The 20,395-nt window shown below is 35.7% G+C and overlaps 1 protein-coding gene across 11 annotated transcripts; it reads right to left on the reverse strand.

Annotated features, from left to right (window-relative positions):
• Window positions 1-5,234: 5,234 nt before the first annotated feature.
• Window positions 5,235-19,649, reverse strand: LOC110916295 (disease resistance protein RUN1). 11 transcript variants are annotated; one of them, XM_035984831.1, is made up of 9 exons: window positions 19,027-19,589; window positions 17,732-18,836; window positions 17,343-17,633; window positions 15,604-16,723; window positions 14,963-15,040; window positions 6,679-6,863; window positions 6,436-6,507; window positions 5,929-5,994; window positions 5,358-5,481 (listed from the first exon to the last, which is right to left on the reverse strand). In XM_035984831.1, exons 1-4 carry the CDS (start codon window positions 19,509-19,511, stop codon window positions 15,869-15,871), a joined length of 2,736 nt encoding a protein of 911 aa, XP_035840724.1. In that variant the 5' UTR covers window positions 19,512-19,589; the 3' UTR covers window positions 5,358-5,481; window positions 5,929-5,994; window positions 6,436-6,507; window positions 6,679-6,863; window positions 14,963-15,040; window positions 15,604-15,868. The 11 variants fall into 11 exon arrangements, with proteins under 11 accessions (XP_035840723.1, XP_035840725.1, XP_035840726.1 ...); XM_035984830.1 differs by lacking the exon at window positions 5,929-5,994 and having other exon boundaries at window positions 5,235-5,481; XM_035984833.1 differs by lacking the exon at window positions 6,679-6,863 and having other exon boundaries at window positions 5,357-5,481.
• Window positions 19,650-20,395: the final 746 nt, after the last annotated feature.

Below are 20,395 nucleotides of genomic sequence, written 5' to 3' on the forward strand. Positions count from 1 at the left end.
ATTTGGACGAGATTCATGAAGAATCGTATGGAAACCATTCGGATCTGAGTTGTTCTTCATGGGATGACATCACCCTTGAAGAACTCCATGGTGACATCACCCTAGAACACTCCAAATCCGTTGATTTCACGGTTAAAAGTTGAATTTTGAAAGGTAGAAAGATGAAGGATTGCATATAGATCAAGGAAGTACAAGATTCGGGTTGAAAACTTACAAGAATCGCGAGAAATCGGAAGATTAAGGGGCTGGAACGTCTTGGTCGAGTAACAGCAGCAACAACAAGTGTTTGAGGGTGATAGAGGGGTATTTATAGGCAAGGGAAGAGGAAAAAGGAGGAAAGGTGGGCCGGATCGGCTGGCCCGTTCGGTCGGCCGGCCCAGCCGATTGGCTGGCATGTCCAATCGGACGGCCCAGCCGACCGGCTGGTCCGTTCGATCAAATGGGCCCAGCCGATTCGCTGTCTGTCCGATCGGCCAGCCCAGCCGATCGGCTGGCCCGTTCGATCGGGCGGCCCAGCCGATTGGCTGGCCCGTCCGATCGACTGGCCCAGCCGTTTGGCTGGCCCGTCCGTACGGAAGCCCTGGGTCTTCTTTTTTGGCGCGATTTCGACTGTTTTGGGCCGTATTTTCATATATTTATATAATTATTTAATTATTTATCATAATTGATCACAAAAGGGCCGTACATACGTATCTATATAACCAATATTCGGTGCGATGATCGAGTTACGCGTGCCTTCGAGTGCGTTCTTCGATGTGATGTGCCACAATGATTATCGGGGCACTACTTGCTCGTGTTGTCGTCATCGTCACGATGGCTGGAGACATGGTACTCACCCGATAGTCTTTGTTAGTGTTGCTTGATTATGTTTTGACACCTCACGGTTATCGAGGAAGGTAGATTAAGCCCTTGCTCAATCATCATCGTGAGTATTATAATTTATGAAAGTAGGTTTGTATTTGCGATAGAATATGCGTAATTATTCAATTATACTTCGATTTAGCGATATAATTGATATAGTTACATTATGATCCGAATCTCTGGTGCTAAGCGTAACGAGTGTATCGAGTAGTAACAACGCATGAAAGTGCGGGTTGTTACACTTAACCAGCAATCTCATCCCACAAATTCCTCTTTGAATTACACTAGCTACAACTTCCATGGTCAGGTTTTACCACCAGGTTTTGTTATTAATTTGCTAAGTTGTTCATGTATGTTTGATTGTTAATAGTATTTTATTTATTTGCCCCTTTTAGGTATTGACTATAAATAAACAGCTTTTAATCTGCTGATTTTTCTTATGTTGTGTTACTTGGTATGATGTTTTCATGAGCATTTATTGAGAGGACACTTTGGTGTTTGCACACCATCTGTTTGATGAAATGCTTCAGACTAAAGGGTATGGAGAGCCTCATCCCCAAGAGGATGGGCCGCCACGTCGGCGCCATGTAGGAGTGGCTTGGAGGGGATGGACCTAGGGGGTGGGGGATGAACCCCTTTATGTATATATATGTATGTATGTATAGGTATATGTGAGAGAAGGAAGGAGAAGGGAGGACCGGCGAGAACGGCCTTGGGTTGCTGGGGAAGCCGGAAAAGGATTGGGGGGGGGGCGGTGTGGGGGACCGGCGCCGGGGCTCGCCGGGCCTTAGCCGGCCCCCATACCGTCTAGTCTCATAGAAGTCTAACAACCTGTTTCATAAGATTCGCCTGCAGTAGGGTCTGAATACAAATTGACCCTTTAACTGTTTCTTTGAATTTGGTGTTTTTGATGTGTAGGTTATTTGGTGGTTGGTTTATTAGGCGATATATTTGATGTAATTTTGTACTTTTCTGGCCAATTTCTGGCGGGTCTTTATAATTATTTACTAAGTGTATTGGTTTTAGTCACGGCCGAAAACCTAAGGGATTCATTTTAGTCCTTCATTTTATTGTCGTTTTTAGAATGTTTTGTTTTAAATTTGGTTTATTCGGTTGCATATTCATCTGGGTCGGTCCTTTTAGTTTCTTTCATATCATTCTAAGTTTTTAAAACAATTATAGATATAACAAAGTCCTATAATATTAAGTGATAGGCTATAAATATATGATTTCTTTGAGAATGATTTTTTTTCTCTTCTTTATTCTGCTACGGTGCTTACTACTGGTAGATAGAAAGTCAGAAATGTCAACTATTCCACATCCCCACAGCTTCCACATTCCTGTTAACTTTTTTTTTTTAATTAGAAAGCTTACTTACACCTTTTATTACACCAAGTGATTTAATAAACTCACTTTGCCCAGATTTGAATCTGGAAGCTGGGACCTCCCTCCAAGTGGCATGAGACTCTATGAAGTGGGTTACCCCATAATGGCGACACATACCTGTTAACCAAGTGATATTTCAATGATCTTGCATCTGTTATGTTTTTTTGCTATTCAAAACTATATGCATATTGTTGCCCTTTAGATATTGCATAGGCTACCTTCTAACTTTTAGGATTTGAAGATTCGTTTGGTCACATGTAGAGAGGTCAATATTAACTTTTGCAAATAGAGAGACACGATTCATTAGGACATTAGGTGTAACACATGATAAATGTTTAATATGGATAGTTCAAGTGGGCCAGGTAAAAAAGTCAATATGTGCGATTAAATGGGTCGGGTTGCGCCACAGACACTTTGTCTGTTTTAAAAGCTTTTTACATATATATTTCCACTTTGATTATGTCCCGCCGCAACGCGCAGGTTGACGCCAACTTGTTAATTACAATTATGCCACTAACTTAAATTATCAAGATCATATTAATCAACGGTCCAGATATGTTCACGCAGTTCACGCCTGGGATGTTGTTCACGCTGGAACCTCACCCGGGTAGGGTTCCAGCGTGAACCTAATCCCATGCGTGAACTGCGTGAACTAATCTGGACCATTGATTTCCTTTTTAGTTGTTAAGGGTATGATTGTAATTATATAAAAAATTAAATTTAAATCATTATTTTAATAATTGAATTAAGTTACATCTTTCCTATTTTAAATTCATTATCCACATTATCTTTTATTTCATTTTTATTTTTTAGATTTCACCACCAGAATTCGGATTATGATTTTTAAGATTCACGTAACCTTCATATTTCAACGGTATACACATGTGTACTTTGATATGAATTGAACAGTACACATGTGTACTCAGCATGGTACATATGTGTAATTAGCTACATAATACATACATATAAACAAAACTTGTAAACCTATTTTATATTAAGCAAATAACAATTTCCATAATGTTTGCCAAACCAAAAAAAAAAAACATACAATTACAAGTTCAAGTTTCGTGAAAACAATAAACGCAACATAATCGGAAAAATAAAAAAAGACATAGTCTTTTACAACTATTCGCCGCGTTGTATGCTGAATCATCCTTATCAACCAAGCAAACAAACATACGTGAATCATCCTTATCGACCTTCCATCTCCACTTTCCTCGTTTACGACGTCTCCTATAATAACACAAAAAACTCAGCAATTAGTATGTTGCATAATTCACAAGTGTACATCAACAACTTTACACATTCAATACACAAAAAAATATGAGATATCACAAAAACAAACGCTATACACATGTGTAAATCGCATTAAAAACATAGCAAAACCAGAATACACATGTGTACAACGCTTTAAAAACAGAGCAAACTCAGAATACACATGTGTACAGCGCCTTAAAAAAAGTTGATTATGTCTTTGCAAACAGGTAAATCTAACAGCATGATTATGTCTTTTTTATTAACAAAAATAAATAAATAAAATCTAAATTTAAAAAAAAATAATAATATTAATAATAATTACCATCCATGTTCCATCTTCCATCTGAGGAAACATAACCTTTTTTAATTGAAAGGTTAAGATCTGTAAGAACTTGAACAGCCTCAAGAAGAATTCCATCGTTTCTTGCACTGTCAATCTGAAATAAAAAAAAATAATTAATTATTAATTTTGTAAATATAAATTTATATAATATACATGAATTAACTTTAAAAAAATATATAGAAAATTACCATGATGCGTGTTGCGTGTTGCGTCTACACATCCAGCATTATCAATCATGACCCTAACGAAGAAAAATTATACAGACAAGTCAACAAAAGCACGAAATTCAAACTTTGCAGTTTTGAAGATGAAAATTGGGGCAAACGAATTAGTCAAAATTGAATCGCTTAAGAAATTTCTGGAAATCGGTTTAAATGGATCTGCGAAGAACACCATCCGGAATGGTTTCGAAACGAAAAAATGAGTTGAAAACTTACAGATCTGGTGTTATCACGGGTTGTGAGAGTTCGTCGATACCCTAAAACCTCGCCGCCGCTGTCGGCACTCCTCTCCGCCGCGAGCCACTTCACCCCTGTCGTCATCCATCACAATCACAGCACCACCGATTCCGGCACAAAATTTAATCTTATTGGATCTTTCTGGTACGATTCCGGCGAGCTCAGTGGCGGTGGTGCCGTAACCGTGGTTGGTGGCGACGCCGCACTGCCAGTGCCAGGGGTCTAGATCGATAGGTTTTCATCACAAGCTTCAACAAGTTATTACTTTGTCTCAATATAGAATAAAATATTTTCTTATAAAACTGTGCTTAAAATAGATGAATTCAAGTAATTATTAGATATAGTAATAGCATTGGTTTTGGTACGTATTTAATATAATGAAAAAGATTTAGGTTTCTTTTTTTGAATTATTTTGATTGCGTAATTACAGTTATACCCTTTTGTATTTAATTAAATTAAAAAAATTAACCAAATAATTACCATCATGCCACTCATTTAAATCTTAAGATCATATAAATTAACGGCCAAGATTAGTTCACGCTGGAGAAATTGTTCACGTTTGAACCTAATCCTATATATATATATATATATATATATATATATATACTAGTCTAAGAACCCGCGAGTTTCGCGAGTGGCTTAACACCAACTAAACACATAAAACATTGACTTAATACTGTTGAGATTAAATATTATGATTTTATACACGGTAAAAGACAACCGGATAAATTATATTACGACGACAAATTGAAATACATGAAACTGTCATTAATCTCATGCACGTCATTCTTAGGTGCAAGTTTAGCCCGCTTGCTAAAATAATCATGATTGTTGACGTTTTCCAAGATTGAAAGATAAACAAAATCAATTAAATTGGTAATTTTGTCTACTGTAAGATTGAGCTCCACACCAGCTCGCAACAATAATAGTGTACAAAACCAAGAATGAAAATATAAAACAAACACAATAAGTTATATATTTATAACCATAACGAACACCAACAGTTAGATTGTAAAGTATACAAACAAAAAGTTGATAATCACTTCATAAGCATCCGTTATAAGCGCATTATCCCGTAATAAGATCATTTCACCCCCGAAACAAAATGAATATTAAAAAGAACCGAGATCCATCCACCACTCCTACATTGTCCTGTGATTTTAGCCACTTCCTTATCTGCGAGCCCACAAACATCGAAGCTGTAAGTTTAATCTCTAGTAATAAAAGTGGTAACTACTACCCTTTTACTTATAAATGGGTCAATTTGGGTTTTATTTTATCTCAAACGGGTCAAATTTAAAAAATGACTGAAAAGAAAATGGAACAAATGGATTTAAACTTGTAAGTCTCCCAAAGGCTACATTCTTAAGCATAGAACCTCCTAGAAGAACTGTGTAAAAAGTTTAGATTATTATTGCAATGATAAACAAAGTAATTATTGTAAACGATAGACTAAATAGTGTTTTCGGGTTGATTTAACATAACCTGACCCGTATTACAAAATTGGCCTAGCATGCCCATCTTGCCACCTCTAGTCTTTATTAACATTTGGATGACGTAGCAACCAAATGTAATTCTTAAAAAGTACATTCAATAAAAAAGTTGAGAAGAACATCAGGTTACCTATTTATCGGGCCCATAGTATTCCCCATTCGTCTCTAGTCCAAATCAAACTGCCATATTCGTAGGCTTTAACCATATTATAAAAATTCAGATTCTCATTTTCCCAAATTACCAAGTATATCAGTATAAACACAAAATAGGGCTTCAATACTTCAAATTGCTATCCAAATATACACCCATCTACCCAGTTATCCAACATCTAACTTCAAATTGTTTATGTTCGTGAACTATTCGTTTAGGTTTTAAACGAACGAACATAAACGAACACGCACATGCTCATTTTCTAAATAAACGAACACGAACAAAAAATGTGTTCGATTATATGTTCCTGTTTGTGTTCGGTTAAAGTTAAATGAACAACACGAACATGGCTTTGTTCGTGTTCATTGTTCATTTACAGGCCTAAGTCAACATCTATTTAAGGTTCATGTTGGAACTCGTATATCTCTTTTTTTAATACACCAAAACAAAAAAAAAGTAAAAGTGTAAAACAGATAAGAGTAGTACTTGAATCTTAGCTCCTCGATATGTATTAACACCTGGAATGCAGGTGAGAGTAGTAAACTCATATAAAGCAACCTGGCAACAACATAATACCATGGGCCTTTAGAATGTCAAATGTAATTTGAACAATAACCATAAACTTAACAATAATAATGTAAGATGTTCTTGATACTTTTGGTGGGCCAACAACAAATTTTAAAGTATAACCATATTTAATTTCCAACAATAAATATATAAAATATGTACCTCTGAAAAAGTGCCAGTTAACTTATGTAAAAGTGTTGATTTTCCAACAGAGGGGAATCCCACAAGACCAACCCTTGCATCACCACTTTTTGTAACATCAAAACCTTCACCAGCACCACCACCTCCCTTTGATGTAGGTGTTAGAAGCTCTCTTAAATGGGTCAGTTTGGTTTGTATCAAAATAGCTAACGGGTCAAAAGGGTAAAATTTAAGAATTTTGGCTAAAATGATACGGGTCAAGAAGTCAAAATTTTTCCACTTGTGTATAAGCAGATGCAAAAATCCGCTTATTACTAATAACAGTTAATTTAACTTAAAGGGTAACGTTGCCATTTTAAATCAACCAAGCATTCTTAAACTACTTAAATTACAATTATGATCTCATATTCCATATTCAGTAAAACTATAGGTAACGAGGCCAACTTGTTAATTACAATTATGCCACTAACTTAAATTATCAAGATCATATTAATCAACGGTCCAGATATGTTCACGCAGTTCACGCCTGGGATGTTGTTTACGCTGGAACCTCACCCTATATATATATATATATATATATATATATATATATATATATATATATATATATATATATATATATATATATAGGGGAGGGTTTAAATGAGAACCTAAATATTTGTGAGAACCGTGAGAACAAATGAAAAAACCATGAGAACTTGGTCAAAAACAATTCAAATTCAAAAATTTTTTCTACACTTATCATTATTATTCGAATACAATGTTAGAAATTCAATTTACACGTTTAAATTTACATGAATTCGTAAATAAAGAAAATTTACACATGTGTAAGTTTGCCATTTACACATGTGTAAATCTGCTATATTTACACATGTGTAAAAAATTTAAAAAGAATGATTTTGAAATGAGAAATGAATTATTTGATGTTATAAATTCTTGTTTTGATGTTGTATCTTAATTACAATGAGGTTTGTATAAAAAAAAATTGGTTTTGATTGGTTTTTTCATTCGTTCTCACGGTTCTCGCAATATTTAGCGTTCTCAAGATAACCCTCCCCTATATATATATATATATATTATATATATATATCTGCAAACAAAAAGGCGATTGCCTCTTATCTTCATTGTTGCACAGCCTTTTTGATCTCATATTCCATATTCAATAAAATTGTTAAGATTTTTGAAGATTAAAGGCTAAACAAATTTGGAAAAGAAGCCTTTACGTCCCCGGCGAAACGTATCTTCCAAGGGCGTAGCTTCGTGAGGGCGGGAGGGGGCGGCCGACCCTCCAAACTTTTCGCTCAGTATTGGAGAGTAGGTAGTCTTCGTATAGAAAATTTTTGGGTATAGACGTTTTTGACCCCCCGGTTTTATAGAAATTTTCGGTATATACGTTTTCGACCCCCCGATCGGAAATCTCAAGCTTCCACTGGTATCTTCGTCTCTTCCTCTCTAGCGTAACCATCGTCTCTTCATCCCCGGTGATTTGTAACCGCCACCTCTTGGTCTCTGGTTATTGGCTACCCCTTTTACGTTTGCAAAAGCAAAAACCACTGTTCAAACGACAATTTCTAATCGTCACGGCACACCCATCAACGCCCTCTCCCCACTGCCAACCGTCAACTTTTTTAGATGTCTTCATACTTTTTTATGAGCAGTTTGGGAATGGAAAGAAGAAGCCGTTGTGTAATGTGATTGATGAGGAAGATGTTGAGGATTATATATGTGAACGATGATTATCATGATGATGAAAAAATTACGACAATGTCTGGTTGTGATGGTTATCATGGGATTTCTGTTGATAACAGTATTTTTTATGTACACCCTTATATACGTGTGTTTTTGTTTGTGTTATTGTTAAAAATTAATAAGAAAAAGATTATCAATTCATATTTGTATTTGAGTAATGAGTTAACGCTACCTCGCGCGTTGCAGCGGGATCTTGATAGTGAAAGTCTTTAGTATGTTGATTATAAATATTGAATTATTATGTTGGATCTTTAATGAGTTTAATACTTTGTAAAAACCGATTAATTGATTATAGTTATATACGTAACGTTCTATTAAATAAATAGTATTTAAAAAATAATGTATACTTCTCCAGTAAAAGTAATTCTAAAGATACTAATATTTGTATTAGTTTAATTGGTTATATTATTCTATAAAACTTTAGGGGTTAGTACAATTATGAGCAAAGCATAGGGTCGTCGTCATCATCATCATACTCAGTAAATCCCACCAATAACAAAGCTAAGGTAGGGTCTGAGGAGAGTAAGATGTAGACAGTCTTACCTCTACCCCGTAGGATTAGAGAGACAGCTTCAAGTGAGACACTTGGCTCGATAGTAGTTTTGCATCAAGCCTTGGACATAAGGCACGTAACACTCAGCAATTGAGACAACTGTTGATTAGTGCATGTACCCCCTTGTCTTTCGGCTATCAGCGCCACTACATGCTGCATGATTAACCATCCCCCTCTTTTAACGTTATTTTCATGAAATTAGTAAAATAACGTTAAAATTAATGCACTTTCACTTTTGCCCCCCGAGCGCCCACACATATACACATTATATGCGCATAACGCAAGCGGCGCGTTGAGCAAAGCATAGAGTGTAAGCTGTAATTTCTTAAACCTTAGAAATTAATTTTGAAAATTTAATCAAAAGCACACCAATAATTTTGTTCGTCACTTTCGCAACCGCTACATGCGATGGCGACGTTCAATTGTTGGCGTTGTCGTGATGGTAGTTAGGATTTAGAATTATTTTATTATTTTAAATAATAACCAAAGGTGCATGACTTTTCATTAATGAACCGACTTGGTTTTTTTATAGAACCAACATACCCTTATTTTTTATATTGACAATTAAATAAACGCGTCGCGTAAACTGATTCGATGGTTTGCACAACGATAACAGAATAAAATTTGCAAATAATGTTATAGTTACATGAAAAAAAGGTATATTAAATTTGGCCTTTCAATATTGTTTAGTTAAATAATCAAATAAAAAACAAAGTTAAAAATAGAAAGAAAATCGAAAAAAAGCCATATCTAAATTATTATTTCACGTCATTTGAATCATCTTTTTTGTAAACAAAAAAATGAAAGGGTTCGCATCTACTACTGCTTGATCATCGCCGTTCAGTTTAATTTTCTTATTATTATTATAAACAAAATGTGAGTGATCATAACCATATTTTTTCTTTTCATTTTGAAGAGGCGCCTTATAGTAATTTGATAATCACCTATTCCTTTAATAACTTTTCTAAGGGACGCAGCTTTTGAAATAATGAGTCGTAATCTAAGTTACTAATTGTATATGTATAAAAAAGGGTAATCATCAATAACCTTTTTCTAATGGACACGACTTTTAAACAAGACAGACGTAACCTTTCCATCAATAACATTTTCTAATGGACGCGACTTTTAAACAAAACAGACGCAACCTTTCCATCAATAACATTTTCTAATGGACACGACTTTTAAACAAAACAGACGCAACCTTTCCATCAATAATATTTTCTAATGGACGTGACTTTTAAACAAAAAAGGTGTAACCTTTCCATTAATAACCTTTTCTAATGGACGCGACTTTTAAACAAAAGAGACGTAACCCAAATTACTTTTTGTAGGGTTATTAATTAATTTTCATTGGATTTAAAATTGAAATCTGTTCATATCATATGAAGTTGGTTGGTGCAATTTGTGTGTCTCTTGAGAGCAAACCAGGATTCAATTTCTGGTATTGGATAAATTTGATGTAATTTAGGAATTGTGATTATGTAACATTTGCGATTAAAAAATATTATAAAGTATGTATAGATTTTAGTGAATTTTATACATCATTTTCATGTGATAAGGGACTTGAAATTCAATATTTTGTTAATATATAATATTACATTTTGAAATTTATTTGAAAGTTAAAGTAAGGAAAAGAAAGATTGGTTACTTTGCCATCTCAATGTTCAACGTAGCATTAGTATGAGACATTACATTGCAAGGACTTAATAATTTTCAAATCTTATATAATTATACTAAACAAATTCATAATTAGCATTCCGCCGTAACGCGCGGGTAAGCATTAACTCGTTACAAATATTAATTAAGTATTTCATGCGACTAGTCTTATAGATAAAAAAAAACAAGGTGTCCTCTTCAAAATAATAAATTTAATAAAAACTGACAAAAATACGATTGAACTGGACAAACCTGCAACATTTTCTCTCCGTCTTCTTCCTTTATCATCTTTGTTACAACATCATATCAATTTGATTTTGATTTTCATTTGCACGTTTATAATTTTAATGAAATAATTGAGAAAAATTTGACAAGATCAATCCATCAATTCCTAACTAGTCTGGATTCCCTTCTCTATTTACTTTGAAATGTCTTTAAACTTTTCACATAGACTGTAATGGTATCCCGAAAGTCGGCCGACATTAAGCTAGTAAAATAAATCTAGTGAAACAAACTCACACCCGAACATATATAAGCTGTCATGGCCACCATAATCCCAAAATCTGGCAACCAAATTAGCCGATTCGTGAGTCGCATAAGTCCGATAACGGTCGAATATAGTTTACAATGACTGCGACTAGGTGTACCCATTGCAGGTTTACCGTGTTGACGTTCATTGGTTATCGCCAGCTAGGATTTTGAAAATCATGGTTGGTCGCGAGTAGGTTCTCGTCGACGGTTAGGATTGGTAGCCGATGGAGGAAGGAGGGGAGTTAGGGGGGTCGGGGCGTCTTCGGTAAAGCAAATCGGGGAGGAGGGAAGCCGAGCGGTAAGACACCGCCAACACCTCGGGGACCAAGAGAGATGGAGGGAAACCGGTGGCGGCTCACCGAAGAGAGAGGGAGGAGAGAGAGAGGGAGTGACCAATCAATGATTTTCTTTTTTTTTTTTTTAAAAAAAAAAAAAACCAATTCACCTAAGAGGGGAGTGGCGTCATCAAATTGGGGTGTTAGGGGAGTTTAAGAGGGGAGTTGACGTGGCACACGGGGATTGGTTTGGCGTAAGAGAGGGGACTCACCTATTAGGTGAGCACCCCCTTCACCCTTACAGATGCAACATATTCGGTTAAAATGCAGCAGCAGTTGCAGAGAGTCTATGATCTCTTTCTCTCTCTTCATCTCTGATATGTTGCTCGGCCTTAAAAAGAACCATAAAAGTTCCAAATTTAATGTTTGATCTCATAACTAAAATTTGACATAAATTTAAATACATTGGAGAGAAATCCAATTGTTACATTAGTCATACACTTGATCCATATGGATTCTAGATTTAGAGAGTAATGTTTGACCTCAAAAGTCAAAGAGGTGATTACTAGCGTTTACATCATGATGCAAATTACCTTCTAAACAAAGCTTCCTGGTCAACTGTGAATTTTATGGCCTTTTCAAGCTCCCAATCAGAAAGAACAACACTCCAAAGCTCTTCATTATGCTTGCCGTTAAACCCTATCTATAAAAACGAAAATCAAATGCTCTCTACGTACGTATGATCATTCAAGATATTTGTATATTTTAATTGTTGGTAATCGAACATGCGAATCACAGGTTTGAATATAAAGAATTGAGAATAATAAACTTGCTTGTATTGAATGAAAAGTGATGATTACAATTGACATACATGAACCCTATTTATAGTTTCCTACGGGTACGAGTGAATAGACGCGTCTCTTCGTGAAAGGACACGTCTCTTGGATGTGTGGTTGAGATTGAATCATGAAGAGGTGTGTTGAATGTCGTCCGTATGATCAACAGTCGCGTCTCCTTGTTCCTTTCCTTGTACCGGTTCGAAAATGGTGTGTGTGTAGAGACACACCTATTCGGTTATTGAGGGAAGTTTCCATCTTTCACTTTGTCAAGTTTGGTCCTCGTACTTTGTAACCGCTACTTTAATATTTATTCTAAACTATCTAACTATGTACATGAACTAACTTACTAAATTACAGAATGACCCCTATATTTAGTTTAAACATCAATACTCCCCCTTAAACTAAATATAGTTTAATGAAGGTCTTCAACTTGCTTGACTTGCAGTAGCATTGGTTCCTCTTCCAATGCGAGATTGGCTTCTTGTTGCGTGTCTTTTTCCTTTTCTTTCCACTTGGTGCAATCTCTTGCAAAATGACCAAGTTCTCCACAATCATAACATCTGAACTTGCTCTTGTCTTGGTTTCTTGGACCCATATCTTTTCCACGTCCTCTTCCTCCTTTGAAAGATCCTTGTCCTTGACTTCTGCCATGGTTTTGAACACCACGACCTTTTCCATGATGCAAACTTTCAAATTGGTTATCTGCACGTGCCATCATGAGTCCTCCTTGATTATTATCTTCTTGCTTGTCTTGACTTTTGAGACGTTCTTCAAAAGCTATTATTCTTCCCACTGCTTCTTCAAATGGCATTTTGTCTATTTCTGAATATTGTTCGATATTTGCCACGATGGGTAGGAACTTCTTCGGAATGGAAATGAGTAATTTCCTTACGAGTTTCTTGTCTTTGATAGTGGTACCGAGAGTTTTAAATTTGGCTTTTATACCACTCAACTTGCTTGCGAAACAACTTACTGTTTCGTTCTCATCCATCTTTAAAACTTCCAGTTCGCTCCTCAAAGTTTGTAGACGTGCTTTCTGAACCATATCTGCTCCGAGATAACGAACTTTGATTGCATCCCATACTTCCTTTGCTTTTTCGTATTGCGCAACTTGCATCAAAACATCTTCCGGTAGCGTTTGGAAGATAAGTGCTTTCGTTGTGTGCGCCTTCTTTTCATTTATCCCTTCCGTTGAAACAACTGTTTCCCAAAGACTATATGCCTTCAAGATTGTTTCCATCATAATTGCCCATTGGGTGTAATTTGCCTCTTTCAATTTTGGGCATTGAAGAGACACATTCCCTTGCTCGTGGAGTGACGTTGATGCACTTCCTTCTTTTCCTGTCATGCCTCCTTTCTTTTTCGCCTTGCTTTTCTTGCCTATCTTGCTTAGTACTTGCGTCTGGCCAACTTGCTAACCAGGTTCTTGCGTTTCTGACCGACTTGCTAATCAGGTTTTTTTTATGTACCCTGACCCACTTGCTAATCAGGTTCTGACCGACTTGCTGATCAGATTCTTGCTAACTTGCTATTTCGAGTGATAAAAAAATATCCAACCAACTTGCTAATTGGACTTAATTTAATCAACCCGCTGTACTTGCTTTTTCTTGCTTTGACCAAGAATGGTCGTTTCTTGCTATTTTGAACCAAACGATCCGGAACTTGCTATTTGAACCAAGAATCGGTTTAACTTGCTAGAACCGATCGATTTCTTGCTATACGTATCGTTTATGATTCAAAAAATTGACTTCTTACTTTAAAAACATGCTAATGATCCCCTTTTTTCAACATACAAAAACTTGATCGTTTGAATTTTACATAAAAAAATTGAGACAACAACCCCCTTTTTTTTATGTTTGTGATTCCAATATGGCTTTGCAAAAAAAGTCAAACTTGCAATTAAGATAGACACTATTGATATTGTTTTATAATTCTTTAATGAATGAGTAACAACAAATTAATTGGAATCAAATCAAAACAACTTTGACTCTTTTTTTTTTACACAGAACCGATGACCGTATATTCCTTTATTGCGGTTCGAATAAATAAAAAAAAGGCACTTACGAAATCGAAACACGTCGCCCGGTTCTCTGATTCAAACGGCAAACCCCGATTATCGTTTCTTGCTCGTAATCTTGCACTGAGATTTTTCTTTCTTGCTCCCTGGATCGATTAACGTGGTGCTCTGATACCACTGTTGGTAATCGAACATGCGAATCACAGGTTTGAATATAAAGAATTGAGAATAATAAACTTGCTTGTATTGAATGAAAAGTGATGATTACAATTGACATACATGAACCCTATTTATAGTTTCCTACGGGTACGAGTGAATAGACGCGTCTCTTCGTGAAAGGACACGTCTCTTGGATGTGTGGTTGAGATTGAATCATGAAGAGGTGTGTTGAATGTCGTCCGTATGATCAACAGTCGCGTCTCCTTGTTCCTTTCCTTGTACCGGTTCGAAAATGGTGTGTGTGTAGAGACACACCTATTCGGTTATTGAGGGAAGTTTCCATCTTTCACTTTGTCAAGTTTGGTCCTCGTACTTTGTAACCGCTACTTTAATATTTATTCTAAACTATCTAACTATGTACATGAACTAACTTACTAAATTACAGAATGACCCCTATATTTAGTTTAAACATCATTAATAAGATTTTCAAAATGATAAATAGAAACCAAATGGTTGAAGAAAATACCTCTTGGAGCATATCATAGAAAGCATAGTTAGTTAGTCCTATGGAGAGGATCTGAGTCGCAAAGAGTTCCATCAATATCTGCATGAAAAGATCACATTTTCTAGTAAAGAATAAAAAGCTGACTTAAAGGTCAGTTGCATTAATTTCAAAACATTTAATTATGTGATTTATCTATGTTTTGATAAATATGTGAATACCACATAAACGTCTATAACATGCATATGCGTGCAAGGTGGCAAATTTGCAAGAAAACGGAGATAAATCACAGACTTAAATGCAATACCTTTTGACCAGTAGCAATATTAGGGTGAATCGGGTTAGGGATTTACATGATGAAATTCAGTGCTAAATTTGTTTCATGGTCACATTTCATAGTTTTATAATTCCTAAAATGAAAGAACAAAAATATTCTTGACTTACAAGGCCAAACATCTTGACGTCCAAATTAAAAATGAAACCCTAAAACTAGGACTGAAATCATAAAGATGAAACCCTGAAAATCACGCCCAAAATGACCTCAAAAACAACACAGCTACAATCAAATTTCACTATTTACATTCTAAAAACCCTCACTAATCAATGTAAAAAAAGAAAACAGATTCAACAATTGAGATATTGGAGTAATTAGTGAAGAAACATACCTGTTAATTTCCTAAGAACTTGATGAAGCGAATGGCTCATCAATTGGCCAAGGGCCTCCGACATTTCTTCTAAAAAACCCTACCTCCTTCCCTCACTCTGTGTAAACCCGAAAACAAATAGGGTCATCGAAATTGAGAATTTGGAGTAATTAGTGAAGAAGCATACATCTTGATTGGGTAGGTAGGAACTTGATGGAATATATGGTTGTGGAAAACGTTGCGAGATTAGGAGGATAATTGGGGAAGAGGCGAAGCCAATGTGACTTCAATTGCCCTCTGCCACTTCTTCTTCTTCCAATGTAAATAATCTCTCAATTTTCAAACCTTTCACTGAATAAATGCTCTGTGGAAGTTGAGTTATGCCAGTCTCCCGAACATCTAATAATTGTAAACATTTTAAGTTTCCTAGTTCCTCTGGCAGTTTTTCAACCCTCTTACTTCCATAAAGATCCAACTGTTTGAGGCATTTCAACTGACAGATACTGTTGGGAATTTCTCTTAAATTATGGCAAAATGTTAGATCTAATTTCTCCAAAGATTCTAGTTGGCCAATATGCTCAGGTAACTTCTCAAGATAATCACATACTCCAAGAAATAGGGCTTTCAGACGTTTCAGCTTACAAATGCTACCAGGGAGATGTTTAATTTTTGTACTACTTAAAGAAAGGTATTCTAAACATTCCAGTTGGCCAAGGTTGTCCTCTGGAAGACTCTTGAGATTAGAGCAACCATAGAGACGTAGAGAGACAAGCTTATGAAGATTTCCAATTGATGAGGGTACTTCTTCTATATCTTCATTATATGAAAGATTCAGCTCTAGCAAACTATTGCTAGAGTGCCCTGTGATTATATAATCCAGGAATCCCTTCAGATTTAATCCACCCATATCAAGAAACCCAAGTGATTCCAACTGCTCGATAAAAGATATAGACTTCAAACTCTTGCAATTACATAGGTTTAGATAGACAAGGCTTTTTAGACATCCACCGTGCACGTCAAGTGCTACCAATTTCATACACCATTCAAGATGTAACCTCTCAAGATTGGGTGTCAGCCCAAGGTCAAGGCTCCTTAACTCTTTTGAATTACTCAAATCAAGGAATTTGAGCTTTTTCATAATCTATTATAAGATGAAAAATAAACAAAAAAAAGAAGTAAATATATGTTGTCACGATAACCAACAAGTAGATATACATATAACATTATATAATTAGTGGAAGGTTCAAATGAGAAGATTTTTTTTGTAAAAAGAAAAAAGAATAAGTTTCAACCAATAACAATGTTTCATTTTACTTTATTTAATATTTGCATTTAATTTTAATGTAAGAGAATATTTGTAAACTTACATAGATCATTAATATCTAGTCTTCCTTTTTAATAGCTAACTACATTAGATTTGTAACTTATTCTCAAAAAATATATATTTTTTCAAAAATAAAAAAAATTAATTTAGAATGTAGGACAAATTACTAGGTGTGTAGGATAAATTACGAGTTGTGTAGGATAAATTTAAGTATGTGTAGGATAATTTTTGAAATGTGTAGGATAACTTTTTATGTGTGTAGGCAATAAGAGAATAATAGTTTTTATGAGTAACTAATTACTTAAAGATTGTAATAAATGAGATGAAAAAATAATTACTTAATATTTTACAATTGTACCCTTTCTTTTTTTCTTCTCAATTAAATTTTCTTCACCTCCCCCTATAGAATTAAAGGACAACCAATCAACCATATTACCTTTCCCCCTTCCCAAAGTTGTTTGATTTTGCTACTATCCATTTCAAGTGCAACAAGATTGTTTGCTTTAAATGTTTTGGGTAAACACCAATGAGGGTATTCATTCCAATATAGGTACCGTAACGAGTTTGGAAAGTACTGAAGAACTTCGTCAATCTTCACACAGTCAGAAAAAAAATCGTACTTCATATAGTTCACAGCAAGGCATCTAAGCTTCTTCATGTTTCCCATACCTTCCAAAGAAATACCAGGAGTAATTTCTAGATCTATACATCTTGTTGCTTCACTACCCTGTAATTCAAGACCAAGGATCATAAAAGATGTGTTATAACTGACGAAAAAAATGTGAGTTTCATCTCCACCATAATTACAAGAAAATGGATTATTACCGAGTTATCAGCCAAGACACATTCAATTTCCTCTTGAACCCATAATCGGCTATGTCTCCCAGGCTCATCTGGATGCTCACGGCGTACCATATTCTCACCCATTTCTATTACACGGTCATGCATGCTTATGAATCCATCTTCAAACGTTTCTACAATTTTGATTAGAGATTTTTGCTCAAGAACTCTTAAACCGTTTGTAGCGTGAAATCCACAGCTTTCAAGCATTCTTATTGCATTGTCTTTCTCCCAATGTCTAAGGAAGCATGCTACATCTAGAAATATTTCCTTGTAATCATCCTCGAGGCTTTCATAGCTTAGTTCCAATACTTTAAGAGTTTCCTTTGACGGAATTTTTTTGAGTCTTGATAGTGCATCGTTCCATTCAGAAGTCTTTTTATCACGGAGAAGTGAACCCAAAACTCTAATTGATAAGGGGAGACCAGCAGCATAATGTACAACTTCGCGTGATTGATTTTGATACTCTTGAGTTGGAATATTTTTCTTAAATGCATGCCTACTAAAGAGGCGAATCGCTTCCTCAGTAGATAACAGACTGACATCATGGATCCACTTCTCTTTGTATATGTTGAGCACCTGCTCATCTCTAGTTGTAATTATAATTCTACTTCCCGGCTTGAACCAATTAGGATCACCAGCTAATTCCTCAAGCTGCCCTTCACGATCCACATCATCGAGAACAACAAGAACTTTTGTGCCACGCAACCTCTTTCTCATTAATTTTCTCCCGTCATGAACACCTTGTACACAAATGCATTTATCCTTTAATACATCTCTAAGGACTTGTTCTTGCAACTTCTCCAAACCAAACTTAGAGGTCTTTTCCCTCACATTCTCAACAAAACTTTTACCTTCAAAATTAATGGATATTTTATCAAAAATAGCACGGGCTAGAGTTGTCTTCCCTATGCCTCCCATGCCCTTGATGCCTATCATGCGGATATCACTTGAACCAATCTCTAAACTTCTATTGAGATCTTGCATCCTTTGTTCCATGCCTACTAAATTCTCATCAATATGACTATCAGTGGGCCATAACTCGAGTGAAACCTTTTCAACAATTAATTTAATGACTTGAGCTTCATGCCTGTAGATCAGAGAAGAAGAGTCAATTAACATGCTCACAAAGCCACATGAAAAATTATTTTTCAGGTCTATAATGCAGAAATTATGGAACAAGTGTACATGTTTCATGGTTAAATGTTCATCCTTCCACAAGACTAAATATTACTTTAATAATTTGACAATAGAACATGAGATATAATAAAGGTAATTACCCATTAGCAGTCTTCCTCACATCCCATCCAGACAAATTGGCTGCTGCTTTAAGAGCCTCTCTCCATTTTCCAACCTCTGATTCACTCTTGTTTTTATGTCCGGTAAGTGCTTCTCCAACTGATCCAGTTTGTTTTCGGACATCAGAGGGATCCACATCGTAGAACACGGGGAAAGCCGTCTGCTCATTTGTCTTGTGACACTCCATGATCTTCAAAAGCTCGTTTAAGCACCATGATGAAGAGGCATAGCGTTTGGAGAACACAATTATGTAGCATCTGGAGTCTTGAATAGACTGTAAGAGCTCATCATTTATCTCTTTTCCTTTCTGGAGTTTCTCATCGTCCTTGAAGGTGCAAATACCATGTCGATCAAGAGCATCATAAAGATGATCAACGAAGGTCTTGCGAGTGTCTTCACCACTGAAGCTAAGAAACACATCATACACGTAGTTCTTGTTGTGAGCTTGTGAACTTGAAGAAGCCATTGAAAGTATGCTTATGCTTGACAAATGCTAAAAAAAATTTATGTTTTTGGAAGAAAGCAAGCTTTCACCAGATGGTTGCAAAAAGAAATGAAAGTGGGAAGAAATGAAAGATAAGGTTGGGAAATATGTGAACCACACACAAGGACTCAAGGAGGTAGCAAAGTCAATAAAATGTCGACGTTATGTACTTTCACAATCTTTTACTTTCTTGAATTAACCTATTTGATTCTCTGAACTGCAAATGAATTTAAATCATAAATAAGATTGTTTTACCAAGTTTTGATACTACTGACCTCTTAAAAAAACAAATCAAGCTGTTAGACATTGGTTTAATTTACGGTTAGTTTATTCTTTTTCAGTTCCCGTATAAAAGCCTAAATGATTTTACTGGAAATTGTGATTATTAGGGGTAGGGGTGGTAATCACTCATCACTCACTCACAACTTTCAATCAAGTTCCGTCATGTCATCAAACATTATTCCTTCACTACGGATGGATTTTAGTGGAAATGTCCATCACTCACCACCACACCCAACAATTTCCCTCAAAATCAACAATTTCCCTCATCACCCAATACCCCATTATGCATCAAAAATACCACGCGCTCTAAAATTAACACGTTGTACATTTGAGTGGCGGTGGTGTTTGGGAAATAATAACTCGTTATAATTTATCATCACGGGGTAAATGGTTACCACCCCGAGTCCCCTTACTTTTTAATATTTTTAGTATAAAATAACCCAAGTAATGAAAGTAAATAATAGCATAATTTCCTTGAAAGCCACGGGCAACAACTTGGGTCCTAAATGGACTTTCTTTTTGATAGCTTAGGTGGATTGGTAGAGATGTATGGATATAAGGTGTAGATGTAATAGTGGCGGACC

This window comes from Helianthus annuus, chromosome 16 (assembly GCF_002127325.2).
Source record: "Helianthus annuus cultivar XRQ/B chromosome 16, HanXRQr2.0-SUNRISE, whole genome shotgun sequence".
Taxonomy (NCBI): Eukaryota; Viridiplantae; Streptophyta; class Magnoliopsida; order Asterales; family Asteraceae; genus Helianthus; species Helianthus annuus.

Coding starts and splice junctions, on each gene's coding strand:
- LOC110916295 (XM_035984832.1), bottom strand. CDS start 19,511: ATGGCTTCTTCAAGTTCACAAGCTCACAACAAGAACTACGTGTATGAT. Junction 18,837..19,026: donor GTGAGGAAGACTGCTAATGG/GTAATTACCTTT, acceptor TCTGATCTACAG/GCATGAAGCTCAAGTCATTA. Junction 17,634..17,731: donor GTGTCTTGGCTGATAACTCG/GTAATAATCCAT, acceptor CTTGAATTACAG/GGTAGTGAAGCAACAAGATG.